The sequence below is a fragment of the Branchiostoma belcheri genome, unplaced genomic scaffold, assembly GCF_001625305.1.
Source record: "Branchiostoma belcheri isolate BF01 breed outbred unplaced genomic scaffold, Haploidv18h27 scaffold1, whole genome shotgun sequence".
NCBI classification, from domain to species: domain Eukaryota; kingdom Metazoa; phylum Chordata; class Leptocardii; order Amphioxiformes; family Branchiostomatidae; genus Branchiostoma; species Branchiostoma belcheri.
The window spans coordinates 6,651,567-6,666,331 of NW_017802379.1; the positions used below are offsets into that span (position 1 = coordinate 6,651,567).

Genomic DNA, 14,765 nt, shown 5'->3' on the forward strand with positions numbered 1-14,765 from the left:
CGGCTCGCACGAAACTTCTAGTATCTGTAATAGCCGCCATCTTGGCCTGTCCCAACATGTAACCTGATTGGCTAATAGGTTCCCAGCGACCTTTGCGGTTTTTGCGCAAAGCTCGGTGCGCAAATTCTCTGATTGGCTGACAGCAGTTTGGCGGTGACGTCACCAGAAGTCAAACTGTCAGCGGTAAATAGCAGGGCTAAAACCGGAAGGGAACCGGAGGATTTTAGCCCTGCGAAGGAGGATGAAGGACCAACTGTACATGTCAACCCCGTGATATGACTCTCAAAATGCGGGAAATTGTGTTTTTGAAATCTAATATTTGCCAGCTGCAGGCTAGGGGAGCATGCTAAGGACCCCCATATTTAAATACTCAAAAGTGTATTTGAGTTCTGTATGTTCCAATTTCTTTGTCTTTTTTTGGTCTACTGGAACAACCTGTTGGAATGTAACCAGCTAAATGTTAAGGCATGCAGCATAATTGTCAAGGCTATGCTATACTGAATAGCTTGTCACACCTGAATAGCAATTTTGTAAAAGCTAGTTTTCACACCATATGATAATTATAAAAGACAGGGTGGCAAATGTCTAGTATCAAAGATAGAATGCACTTTTCTGAGGTTTAAAAGTTTGAAATGCAATTCCATCAAAATCATCACACAAAGCTAGACACACACTTCTAATTCTGTATGGTATGGATTTTATTCACTTTAGTTTGCCATGTTGATACAACAGCTAGTATGTGAGAAATAGTAGCAATGTGGCAACCTGGAATTCCTTATAATGTACATGTTATATGGTATATACGTAGTTTGTACATTGAAAAACATGTGGCTGAAAGGAATTCACCTTCACCGTACGTGTCCCATCCTTATATCTTTACAAAATAAGGATCAGGGACTACGATCATTTCCAGCACCAGCTTCCACCATCCTTATTGTTATAATTACCTGGTTTTATTCTAAATACTGCCCTGAAAACAGACACCACCTATATTATTAAACATTTAGCTATAGCTATAGCATTACAAAGAAATATTTAGCATTCTTACATCAGTTTAAGTACTGTGTACCCTTATAATCCACCAAGCTTTGTTGATAGTTTTCACCATTGATTATATAGTTATATGCTATGTGTATGACAATAGAAGCTTTTCATAACACTATTGAATTAATGAACAGCCCTTTTTACGAATAGTTATTTCCTCCAAAGATAACTGTAACTGCCACCTTTAGCATTATACACTCTGGGCTCTTAACACTTATGGCTAGTCTGGGTTTCGAACCCCTGACCCTGTGGTCAACAAGCACAACGATCAACCACTGCAGCACAGAACAGCATGTTACACTCTTGCTTCACTTACTGTAGTTCCTATCTGTTTTTTTGTTCCTTCCATTTATTGAACCACAATACAATAGCCACAACAGTAGTACTCCCAATAACCAGGGCAGCTCCTAGTAATTCCATGACTGTTGGGATGATACCAAGTACGTAACGTTCCAGTGCAAAAGCCACCAGGATGCTAATATTCTTCACCAGTGCTACAGTAGAGGCATTCTCTAACGTCAAACTATGAAACATAATTCCTATACCAACAGTGTATAGGAATCCCTGGGTGACTAGGTAGTAACTTAGATCAGAGTTCATTCCAGTAGTGAATGGTGGATCCAGGAAGAGAAGTGGGACGGCAACTATGATACCGATGAGTTTGATGTAGAAAAGTAGAGTCCATATCGGGAGGGTTTTAAGAAGGTAACGCGTCATGATGATGAGTCCGGCTAGTCCGAAAGCCGAGATCACGGCTAGCATGTTACCTACGATGTTAAGGTACAATTCCTCGTCTTCCTTTATCCACGAGCGTCCGCTCGCGGTGAGGACCACGCCGACGATACTCAAGCCGATCCCGACCCACTCGGCGACGGACGGCGCCACCCGTAAGAACAGCACCTCCATGGACGCGGTCAGCAGCGGGATGATTCCGTGTCGGATCACGAAACTGTTCGCTGGCGGGATGTATAGCACCGAGATGAAGAAACAAATGAACGCAATAATCCTGCCTATGCCCAGTATGAATAACATTACAACCGTTGTCCACGTGTTCCCGGTAATCGGCGCCCCTACGAGAAACGGCATGGGTAGAAACACGATAGCCGCCATTAGCTCGTTCATGAAAATAGAGTGGATCGCGGGCATGCCTTCGTCCCCGGCCAGTCTGGTGTATATACTGGCCACGGTGATCAACACTCCAGAGAACATAGCTGCCATGATGCCTTCTGCTGTCTTCAACTTGCTCCAGTCCTTGGTAGACCCCTTAAGGGACTCAGCCATCCCGTCAAACTGTTGTGCGGAGCCATCGTCGTCTTTGGTGCCGTCCGTTTTTTCCTCGGAAGGAGCGTTTGGCGTCGCAGGCGTTGATCCCTCCATGCCGGCGGTGTCGGCCATTTTGAGTCACTCAGTGTCCCTTGTTCGAGTCAGATTCAGCCAGGAGAGGACTCCACATAACAGACAAACAGAGTCCTGAGTTCATGTCAACTATACATGATATATGCTGTCTAGATCTCTACTCTTTCTGTAGTTTTTGGGGAGGTTTGCTCAACTTCTGTTCACAGATGCCATCGTTAGGTTTCAGACCTCACCTAGGGCAGTCTGCCAAGCAGGACAATCATCTGATACTAATAGGATGGTCTCAAATGTCTTACTATTCTTGAAACGAAATTCTAATGAGGTACAAATGTTTAGCAGTTGTGAAAGGTTTCGATTTAATCAGAGATTTCCACTACAATAATAAAAAGGACTTAACAGAAATTTATGTTAATACTGTAACACAATATTATGCACAATTTGGTGAACATGTATGGTATGTATTTGGTCCATCCTGTGAATAAAGGCCTTTTGAAGTGCTCCCCTTGTCTTGTCAAGCTGAAGACAATATGGCCCGAGGACAACAAAATGGTGGAATACTTTCACTGCAGGCATGTGACCAGACAAATAAGGGGTCACGCCCCCTTGGTTTGTTTACTGCGGACCAGATCTTACCACACTGGTTTTTCCTCTTCTCTAGCACCTGTGGGCAATTTTTGTGGCGGCAAAATTCAAACTTTTCAAACATAAATTTTTGTGGGGGCAAAATTCAAGCATAAATACAAATATCAATCAATCATGCCCACTTCTGCCCCAAACTGTTATATTTGACCGTTAACAGAAATAACTTTTCTTATATTATTAACGTTATTTCATAAGTTATTATGCCCTAAGTCAGTGTTAACCTTTAGCACACTGAAGTAGCTACAAATGTACTTGGTTACCAATTCTTTATCAGTTATAGGGTTAGGCAGTGGGAAGAAGGTTAAAATGAGACAAGATACTTGTTTTAAGTTACTATAACTTTCTTTGGGCATGCATGTAGGACTTGTTCATAATGATTTCTACTTGAACTCAGATGAACTTTCACTATTACTAAAGAAATAGTAAAGTTCATGTTGTAGACTTAGAAGTTAGAGACAAAAGAAACAAACATTTTTACAAAATACATGTACTGTTTTCTGGAGGTTTTGTTAATTATCAATTATATGTAAACTTGTGTTGTTTTACTTTTAGCTGGGACACTAGCAGAGCTGAGAGACAACTTGAAGGAAGCCATCAAAACCTTGAGTAAGAGTGACACGTCCATCACATCAGTGTCTTCAGGCTGTGAACTGTTTCTCAGGTTCATCACTCTCACTGCTCTAGACCATCCGGTAAGACTAAATACTTAGCCTTAAAGTACCCCAAAAAGAAGGACAACACCTCATGTACCTTGTTTTTTGTCCAATTCACACACTTTAAGTATGAAATGATGATNACCAGTGCTACAGTAGAGGCATTCTCTAACGTCAAACTATGAAACATAATACCTATACCAACAGTGTATAGAAAGCCCTGGGTGACTAGGTAGTAACTTAGATCAGAGTTCATTCCAGTCGTGAATGGTGGATCCAGGAAGAGAAGTGGTACGGCAACTATGATACCGATGAGTTTGATGTAGAAAAGTAGAGTCCATATCGGGAGGGTTTTTAGAAGGTAACGTGTCATGATGATGAGTCCGGCTAGTCCGAAAGCCGAGATCACGGCTAGCATGTTACCTACGATGTTAAGGTACAATTCCTCGTCTTCCTTTATCCACGAGCGTCCGCTCGCGGTGAGGACCACGCCGACGATACTCAAGCCGATCCCGACCCACTCGGCGACGGACGGCGCCACCCGTAAGAACAGCACCTCCATGGACGCGGTCAGCAGCGGGATGATTCCGTGTCGGATCACGAAACTGTTCGCTGGCGGGATGTATAGCACCGAGATGAAGAAACAAATGAACGCAATAATCCTGCCTATGCCCCAGTATGAATAACATTACAACTGTTGTCCACGTGTTCCCGGTAATCGGCGCCCCTACGAGAAACGGCATGGGTAGAAACACGATAGCCGCCATTAGCTCGTTCATGAAGATAGAGTGAATCGCGGGCATGCCTTCGTCCCCTGCCAGTCTGGTGTATATACTGGCTACAGTGATCAGGACTCCAGAGAACATAGCTGCCATGATTCCTTCTGCTGTCTTCAACTTGCTCCAGTCCTTGGTAGACCCCTTGAGGGACTCAGCCATCCCGTCAAACTGTTGTGCGGAGCCATCGGTGTCTTTGTCGCCGTCCTTTTTTTCCTTGGAAGGAACGTTTGGCGTCGCAGGCGTTGGTGCTGCCATGCCGGCAGTGTCGGCCATTTTGGAGTCACTCAGTGTCCCTTGGTGGAGTAAGATTCAGCCAGGAGAGGACTCCACATAACAGACAAGCAGAGTCCTGACTTCATGTCAACTATACATGATATTTGCTGTCATGATCTCTACTTTTTTCTAGCTTTTGGGAGGTTTGCTCAACTTCTGTTCACAGCTGCCATCGCGATGTTTCAGACCTCACCTAGGGCAGTCTGCCAAGCAGGACAATCACCTGATACTAATAGGATGGTCTCAAATGTCTTACTATTCTTGAAACGAAATTCTAATGAGGTACAAATGTTCAGCAGTTGTGAAAGGTTTCGATTTAATCAGAGATTTCCACTACAATAATAAAAAGGACTTAACAGAAATTTATGTTAATACTGTAACACAATATTATGCACAATTTGGTGAACATGTATGGTATGTATTTGGTCCATCCTGTGAATAAAGGCCTTTTGAAGTGCTCCCCTTGTCTTGTCAAGCTGAAGACAATATGGCCCGAGGACAACAAAATGGTGGAATACTTTCACTGCTGGCATGTGACCAGACAAATAAGGGGTCACGCCCCCTTAGTTTGTTTTCTGCGGATCAGATCTTACCATACAGGCTTTTCCTCTTCTCTAGCACCTGTGGACGATTTTTGTGGCGGCAAAATTCAAACTTTTCAAACATAAATTTTTGTGGGGGCAAATTCAAGCATAAATACATATATCAATCAATCATGCCCACTTCTGCCCCAAACTGTTATATTTGACCGTTAACAGAAATAACTTTCCTCATTTCTTATATTATTAACGTTATTTCATAAGTTATTATGCCCTAAGTCAGTGTTAACATTTAGCACACTGAAGTAGCTACAAATGTACTTGGTTACCAATTCTTTATCAGTTATAGGGTTAGGCATTGGGAAGAAGGTTTAAATGAGACAAGATACTTGTTTTAAGTTACTATAACTTTCTTTGGGCATGCATGTAGGACTTGTTCATAATGATTTCTACTTGAACTCAGATGAACTTTCACTATTACTAAAGAAATAGTAAAGTTCATGTTGTAGACTTAGAAGTTAGAGACAAAAGAAACAAACATTTACAAATACATGTACTGTTTCTGAGGTTTGTTAATTATCAATTATATGTAACTTGTGTTGTTTTACTTTTAGCTGGGACACTAGCAGAGCTGAGAGATAACTTGAAGGAAGCCATCAAAACTCTGAGTAAGAGTGACACGTCCATCACATCAGTGTCTTCAGGCTGTGAACTGTTCCTCAGGTTCATCACTCTCACTGCTCTAGACCATCCAGTAAGACTAAATACTTAGCCTTAAAGTACCCCAAAAATAAAGATGACACCTCATGTAACTTGTTTTTTTTCCAATTCACACACTTCAAGTATGAAATGATGATAAAATTTGCTAAGAAATGACAGTAAAAATCAACATCGTATCTCCTCATCCATATCTTTTTTTGTTTTGCCACCCTGAAATTGCATTGGATACCTTTAAAGCTACACTTAGACTCTTTTACGGTAAGAGTTGTATATAACTGAATATTACGATCGTAAACATTTTTGTACTTGGCATTTTAAACCATTGTAAGGAAAAATAGCATCGAATACAAATGCATATTTATGTTTGGAAAAAGTTGCAAATTACAATTTTAATTCACTGAAGTTTTTTTTTCCTTTAGGATTTCCAAGAGTACAAACAGGTGTTGCTTGACAGAGGAGAGCTTTTCCTGAAGAAAATCTCCAACTCCAGACAGAAGATCGCCAAGCTGGGCCACCCTTTTGTCACAGATGGAGCTGTGAGTGTTTTACAACAGATAATCATGGGAAAATTCTAAGTAAAAGGTCTTAAGAACATAATCTTAAGGGCTCCCGAATGTAGCAAGCCAGAATGTACCCCTGCCCAGAATACACCCATGTCTACTCTAACCTGCGGTATATTTCAACCTGTTACACTGGTCCACTACTTAGTAACACAAATGTGGTTTTACATTAATAACAAGAAAACCAGAAACACAAAAGGTCCACTGCAGTAATGTAGAGACCCCCCACTAGGCCCATTTTAGAACTTGACCATTGTCTACCCAACGGTAACCTGCATGCGAAAAATCATTAACATTAATCCATGCCTTCAAGAGTTATGCCACAGTCTCCCCCACCATACCCAAACCAATTTCATAGCCTTCTGACGAAGGCAATTATGATGTTTTGCAAATAGTAGTGTCATCCAATATCTACCCATGCTTTACACAGTACATTAATAGTCTGTGGTCTAAGTTGTGAGAAACAAAAGTTTATGTAGACATCTTTGTGTTTTTTCTCCAGACCATCCTAGTCCACTCAGAGTCCAGAGTTGTGTTGGAGGTGTTGAAGAAAGCTGCCTCGGCTAACAAGAGGTTCACTGTCTATGTCACAGAGTCGCAACCTGACAGATCAGGGTGAGTATACATGGAGCACTGATGTCTCTTTTGTCACCTTCCTCAGGGCAATTCTGACTGGTTCACATTGCACTACAGCACAGGTGTCACTGGTATAGGTGCGGTCCGAAAAGTATTTCTGATGTCTTTTCTGTTAGTGTTACACCAGTTCAGTTCTACTCAAAAGCATTCATACACATGGTGACAGGAGTCTAAATCCCTACTGCTATAAAATTGCAACATGATGTAACCCAACACCAGTTACCATGGTGACAGACGTCTGATTCAGGTCATTGACCTTATTTTTTTGGAGAAGAAGAAAAGGAAAAAGAAACAGGGCAAAAACAACATGGGAGGCAATCCAGATCTGCCACAACGCAGTACCTTAAACAAGGACAGGGGGCATCACTATCTGAAATCTGTATATGACTGTCTCTTGTCACGTGATTATCCCATCAAGTCACGTGACAAGAGAACTCCAAGACGAGATCTGAATCGGGTTGATGAAGAGACAGAGTACGTCTAGAAAGCTCCCCAGCATAGCTGAACTGTTTTAGTATCAATATTTTGTCAAATACAACATGTTTACCTAGAAGATGAGAATGTACTGATTGGTACATGTTAACACATATTCCCACAGTTTGAAGATGCACAACAAGCTGGTAGAGGCAGGTATCCCCAGTACTGTTATCCTGGATGCTGCCATGGCTTACATCATGGAGAAGGTGGACCTGGTCATGGTGGGGGCTGAGGGGGTGGTGGAGAGCGGGGGGATCATCAACAAGGTACGACAGGAACAGGGCCTGTTCAGGGGGTAGGGGAGAAGGGCAGGGGGGTGGAGAGTGGTGGGGAGGGCTGATCTGAAAGTGTGGGGGGATCATCAACAATATATGACAGGAGTGTATATAAAAGGCTAGAATATATCTCTGGCCAGAACTCACCCAGGGATGTACCTAGCTTCTGCCGGTGCAGTACCTATGAATATCACTAGAGGTCATCAATGTGCAGACATCAGCAACCAGTGCAGGTGGATCAGGTGAAACCCATTCAAATTATTCTATCTGATGGAACATTTTGAAGCCCGTGTGATAAACAAATAGAGCTGTACGGTACCGCTAGTTATCACACGGGTCGGAACACCCGTATCAAACATTATCCTGGCCCAGGTATCACATAAAAGGCAATATCTGACCAGAACATACCCAGGAATGTATCCAGCTTTTGCTGGTGCAGTACCAACAAACATCACCAGAGGACACCAATGTACAGACATTACAGACATTTCCAGCATGTTCATCAGCAACATATTTTGCAAACTTAAAGGTAAGTAAGAATTTTTTGTGTTGGACCAAAAGTTTTAACTTTAAACATGTAACTACCATCACAGATGAACTTTCATGATAGTGTAAGTAAAAGCTATTTTGACAATGAGCTGCCAGGACAATTTTGTGTGGCTGAAAGGTCTATCACCTATTGCTGTGTATGCAGTTACCGGTACATGTTGCCCTGTCCTGCAGATTGGAACTTACCAGATGGCCCTGTGTGCAAAGAATGCCAACAAGCCGCTGTACGTGGTGGCTGAGAGCTTCAAATTCGTCCGACTCTATCCACTCAATCAAACAGACCTGCCTGATGACTTTAAAGTAAGTATCAGGCAACATACAACTGCCTTACATTACAAAAGGTTTTGGTGCTTTGAATGTACTCAGAGATAACATTGATGAAAATATCTTAAGTTTATTAATTTTTATTGATAGTTCATGACAAATTAATAGACAAGCAAAGTCATGACCCTAGCATGTCCAGAACATAGATCAAAACCGGAAGTTCTGCTGCATTACTAAGGAAAGCTGTCAGTGGGTTCTAAATGTAGTTATTTCTTTGATAAGTCCAGACCTACCAAATTTCATATGACAATCCATCCATAGCTCTTTGAGTTGCTAGTATGCTAAACCACATCCAAACATACAATCCAAGCACTACCAAAACTGGAGCTAGAAAAGGTCAATCAGCTCGATAAATGTATGTGCACACAAAAAAAGGCTAGCTAGGGTCTGCAGTTTTTTCTAGGGTCGGTTGGGAAACATGAAACCATTTTTTTCCTAGGCCTAATTAATGGTAGTTCTGCACATCCCTTGGTTGGGTTGTATTTTTAACCCTCTTGTTCCTACCCTCACTACAGTACAGATACTCGACCCTGAGCTCTAACACAGACCTGGGGAAGGAGCACCCCTCGGTAGACTACACCCCTCCCAACCTCATCACCCTGCTGTTCACAGACCTGGGCATCCTCACACCGTCAGCTGTCAGCGATGAACTCATCAAACTATACTGCTGACAGCAACCAGAAACAGCGCTAGGACAGCCCTCTTGTAACTTGGATACTTGTATGCTTTATTATGTCCATTAGCCAACATTACAACATTAGTTTTGTAAGATATTATAAGTCCTTCCTGCACCAGGTGGTGTATAGGGCAGGGCCCATCTCTGGCCCTTGAGCCACACAGTAGGGGGCTAATCTAGTCCACAAATAGTGGTGTATGTTTAACTACCATTATACTCTTTCCTAACTGCCGAGTGCTAAACATTGTTTATGATTTGGCTGGGGATCAAATTCATGACCTACCCAATGCATAGCAAACAATCTACCCACTTAGCCATTGCACTGGTCAGATATTATAGCCTCTGTAAAAATTCTGTATGCAGAATGGTTGTAAATAATGCATTTTAACCTTTCAATCGGTGTTCAGCTTATCCACGGACAAGTGGAAGCTAAGAAAGTGTGAACACTTCAAGAAATGAAGTGATAAAAATGTCAGCAGAGATATACGATATGTTGAAAAACTATTGTCTCAACTGTATTAAAGCTTTTGTTCGAATTTTGTGCCTGTCTCCTCATAATTTTGTCTGCCAGGTTTCTGTCCCTACATACATGTAGATATGGACAAATTTAAAATACTAGTAATGATGGCCAAGAAATTTGACGTTACATTGGAAGGTAAATGAGAGTGAGGTAGTTGATACATCAAAGTAGGCCATATACAATGTACTTAAAAGTAGGCCATATACCTCAACATGTGTTAAAGCCAGATAGATTTTTTTTCAAAACAAGCTCATTTTCAAACATTTTGCTCCAATAAAGTGTTCTTGAGGTATTCGTTAACGAGGTTTGTTAACCTAAATGCCCAATTACTATAATCTTATCCCATTATACTCTTCTCCAAGTACTTTCATGTACTAGATTCCCATGATAACAGAATTGTTGAAGTCATGTCTTTTATTTCTGCAGCCCGCCACTTTGACATGAATTGATGTCAGCCCTGGTAAGAGCCTTCTGTAATGACTCTGAAAAGGGCTTACATCTGAGACATAGTGGTGACAGTGTGATAACGAGCCACTGAAAATGGGCACTTGTGGCCCTCCCGTCTTGACAAGTTAGCTTCAAAACCAGCCAAGCTTTCAGAAAATGACATCAAGTCAAGCCAGTTACACATCTTTAAACATGAGATTCCAGGTGCAAAATCCACTATTGTAAATGGGTGAAATTTTTTATTTGGGGGCACAGGAAAATTTTGTGGTGCACGACATAGAATAATTATGTAAAATGCAGAATGTCAGCAAAACTTGCCAACATAGTTTCACTGCAAGCTTTGACTGTTACGAAAGTTTAAACAGGAAATACAACAAAGGTTTTCCTATTTTTTCTGACTCTTAAATGTTAGGAATATCTTGTTCAGTAATGTGCAATTAGTACCTTTACATACATAACCCTATTCAAACATCTAGGTGTACCAGTGCACCCACCATGAAAACTTTAGGTGCAATCCTCCAATTTTGGGTGCACAAAAGGGGCACATGCCACAAGAAGTAAAATGCACTTAATATTTAATTGCAGGAGTTGTTTAAAGCTGTATTTGCTGGCAACGATTTCCACTCTACGATCATAGTTTTTGAACATCTCAATTCTTGGTTGATAACTCTGATATTTGAAGGTATGACTGTTTCTTGTTCTTGGTCACCACCAAACAAACAACCAACAACTGAAGTACTACAGAAGTTTCTGCTTCTACAATATTTCCAGCCTTGTATCTGCTTGGACATTAACCTTTCCTACTACCGCCCCCCCACTCTCCAAGGACTGTTCAAGAGCCTATATTGCATAAATTGCCGGTGCTCATTCTAATGTCGAGCACACTTCGAGACAGTACAATTAGCGGAACGATAATTACTCGGTGCTCCTTTCTGACCCTGCCAATTCCGAACAGCTGGTGCCATTTGCTGGGAGAATCCTAACGAAGGGGAGAATCTATCTAAGGCCACAGCAAGTACATTTTATGGATGACATCCTCCGCAGACTCAAAATCTAATGTCATAGGGCGAAAAAAAATGTTAGGGCAAAAAAACAAGATTCCTACATTTTCAAATGTTAACATCATAAACCTTATTAAACAAGAAATGGTGACTATTGTGCCAAGTTTACTGCCAATTATGACAACATCCATTTCTCACTAAAACAACTTTGAAAAAAAGTTTTCAATCATTGTACAAATGGTTTTGATTCAGTGGGAACATCACATAAACATTATACATAGCCACCATCACATATAAAGGGACTGAAATACATCACTGCACCAAAGTAAATGATAACATTAAATCAGAGCCTTGTCTTGTCTCCTCTCTTCATATTTACAGTATCTGCCATCCGCGTTCCAACATTTTCGACAAAATTTCTTGTATTTGTAGGTGAAAATTAATGTGCGCCCTGTTGTCATCCATAAAAATTACTTGCTGTTAACTAATTGACAATGACATTATGAAGGATGGGGGCACCCAAGAGACTAGTCCGTTATATGACTGGACATGTGTCCAGAAATATTATGAAATGCTTCCCAAATGACTTCTCGCTTCGTAACAATCAAGTTAGCCTGGGTGCCAGACTGTTTCCCATGTTAAAGGAGTTACCGGTAGCCAAACCTTGAGCACCTTAAAGAACCCAACACACTTATTGAAAGGAGCAGGGGTCCTTCCCGGTGTAGATTGGTTCAAATCTTACAGTCTGGTCTCAGGTTTGACATCTTGAGGAGGTGATAGACACTTGTGTTAATCCTTGCACAAATGTGGTAAAGCTTCATCAATAAATAGGGCAGTGCCCATCATCTTTTCCGTAGCTCTTGGGCCACACAGCTATACAAGCACTACAGCATGGTAGCACATTGTGTTGACTTGTTTCTCATGTTGAATTGTTGTTTCATGTTGACATGTAATCTCACCAATAGGGTTAACTTTTATTTGATAGAACCTTGAGCTCCTTGCTCTCAAGAAGTTTGGTTCATTCACTGTAATTTATGTAGCCAGCTGTCGCCGTGCCGCGTGCCTACAAATCTGGTGTGTTATGCCAAAGGGCGTTTATACTGGCTATACAGACATCTGATACAGATACAGAAGTTTCCATGATATCGAATAACTTTCTTCCAAGTTCATGCCCAAAGGCTAATTTGAAACAGACATTGACAACAACAATGAGTACAGAATGTATTGAGGAATGGTATAAAACAATCTACGCTAAAAAGTTCTACGTTCTACTAATCTAACTTTCTATCTCCACTTAAAACTGATATATGTGAGCATTGTAGTATGTGAAAAGCCCTTCATGAATCTGGCTAAGATGTTTTCGACATTTTTCATGGAAAATCGTGATGCTTTCTACTTTTTTTGAGGCAGGAACAGACCATCCATGAAATGGATGAATTGCTCCCTAAGCATAAATAATCCCTTGGCAATGCAGACATGTATTACTGATTATTTGCCTTGTGATGGACACTGATTGCCAGCGACAAGGTTGCCATTTTACGACCTGTCGGGTCAATTGGGTACATGTCATTATAAACGATTGTGACAGAAAGCATGGTGACACCGGTGTCCTTTATACCACAGCGCACAAATTACAGCAATTTGCTGGTTGAACCCAGAACGTACATAGTTGCCAGGGAGCAATGTACCAAATTTAAACTTATTCTTTGGGTACATGTCATTGTAAGCGATTGTGGCAGAAAGCATGGTGACACCGGTGTCCTTTCAACTGCACAGTACACAGACAATCACAGCGATTTGCTGATGGAACCCTGTACATAAATGCCAGGGAGCAATGTACCAAATTCAAACTTCTTCATGTAGTAAGGAATTTCTTGCCCTTTTGCCTACATATACATTCGGAAAAACATGTCCCTTCGTGAACTTTCATAACTTTCAGGCCAGGAATTAATAAAAGTATTTTAAAACTTTTTCTGCATATCCGCACCTGACAAATTTTGCCTGCACCACTATAGCTAAGTAGTATGCGTCATACTAAAACCACTGTTCAGAACCACTGCCATTATTTTTTTACACTTCATAGGTAATGACAGTCAATATGACTAATGAAAATACACCCATATTTATGTGTAAGCCCAGTACATGGACTGGTGCAGGTAGACATCAGAAATACCTGCACTGCTCCAATTTTACCTGCACATACCCAGTGCATGGACCAGTGCAGGTTAGGTGCAGGTAGACATCATAAATACCTGCACAGCTCCAATTTTACCTGCACTAACCTGCACATACCCAGTACATGGACCAGTGCAGGTTATGTGCAGGTAGACATAGAAATACAGATCCAGTTTTACCTGCGCTCAAGGTGTACATGTACATGCACCGAGTATTTTGAGTCCTGAACATTCAAACATAATGAATGGCTTTCTTCCCTGTAGGTTTTTCCTCCCCTTTGATGTTATATCTGTCACATGCAGAAACACTCAGAACATCAACAAAAATGCCAATTAGGCTTTACAAATCCAAAGTCATCCTGTTTACAAAAACAAGAATACTGTTATTAAACCCCACTCATTTTGATCATGTGCATGTCTATAATTTTGGCTCACGTAACGCAGCTCAAGTTAGATTCAATACGACAGTGCGAAAAACAAATGAGGGCATCGTGACCCTCTCTACTTAATTAATAGGCAAGTGCACTTTGCAACCAATCAATTTGATTATGCCACAGTTTGAGCGATTGGCTCCCACTGGATAGCTACTAGTACTCACGTCCGGCTCCAAGCAGATGTGGGGTGCAACAGATGCCATGGAGAAATCTTTATGATATTTGGCATTTTGGTAGGTGCTGGCAAAATAAAGAAATTACTAGATGATGGGTCCCCTAGCAGGTTTCTAAGGTACTGCAGCAGGACTTCCAGATTTGGCCTGATATCAATATGAATAGATATCCATGCATGCAAATTAATGCAAAAACGCTTTAATTAAGGGTTAATGTCCCGCCCCGAGGTGAATATGGTGTGATAAAGCCTTGTCAATTGCTATAACCACCGAATAAAGCCACCAAGTGAGCGCAGCGAACGAGGTGGCTTTATGAGGTGGTTATAGCAACTGACAAGGCTTTATCACACCATATTCACCGAGAAAGGGCGGGCCATTAACGCTATTATCATATAGCTTACGCGATAGCCTATCCAAACTGATGCAGTGAAGAGTGACACAATGTACAATTTACCCCTTGCACATGCTGAATAGAACATAGAATATTTGTTCCATCTGGAGTCACCTGAGGTC

General features: G+C 41.3%; 2 protein-coding genes across 7 annotated transcripts in view; one reads left to right on the top strand and one right to left on the bottom strand.

Annotated features, from left to right (window-relative positions):
* LOC109467155 (translation initiation factor eIF-2B subunit alpha-like) overlaps nucleotides 1–10,075 on the top strand; it is an 18,443-nt gene extending 8,368 nt beyond the window's left edge. The window contains exons 4-9 of one of the 6 annotated variants that reach the window (XM_019765122.1): nucleotides 3,685–3,734; nucleotides 6,426–6,542; nucleotides 7,069–7,181; nucleotides 7,801–7,945; nucleotides 8,678–8,803; nucleotides 9,343–10,074. In XM_019765122.1, coding sequence (XP_019620681.1) covers nucleotides 3,685–3,734; nucleotides 6,426–6,542; nucleotides 7,069–7,181; nucleotides 7,801–7,945; nucleotides 8,678–8,803; nucleotides 9,343–9,498 — 707 coding nt within the window. In that variant the 3' untranslated portion in view covers nucleotides 9,499–10,074. Of the gene's footprint in view, nucleotides 1–3,594; nucleotides 3,735–5,900; nucleotides 6,041–6,425; nucleotides 6,543–7,068; nucleotides 7,182–7,800; nucleotides 7,946–8,677; nucleotides 8,804–9,342 lie in introns of all 6 variants that reach the window. The other 5 variants (XM_019765114.1, XM_019765135.1, XM_019765128.1 and 2 more) reach the window with 5 other exon arrangements.
* LOC109467126 lies at nucleotides 687–2,604 on the bottom strand. The gene has a single exon (XM_019765063.1). The coding sequence runs from the start codon at nucleotides 2,437–2,439 to the stop codon at nucleotides 1,369–1,371; it is 1,071 nt and encodes a 356-aa protein (XP_019620622.1). The 5' UTR covers nucleotides 2,440–2,604; the 3' UTR covers nucleotides 687–1,368.
* Nucleotides 10,076–14,765: the final 4,690 nt, after the last annotated feature.

What these genes read in the sequence shown, in the direction of transcription:
- LOC109467126 (XM_019765063.1), bottom strand. Translation starts at nt 2,439, where the DNA reads ATGGCCGACACCGCCGGCATGGAGGGATCAACGCCTGCGACGCCAAAC.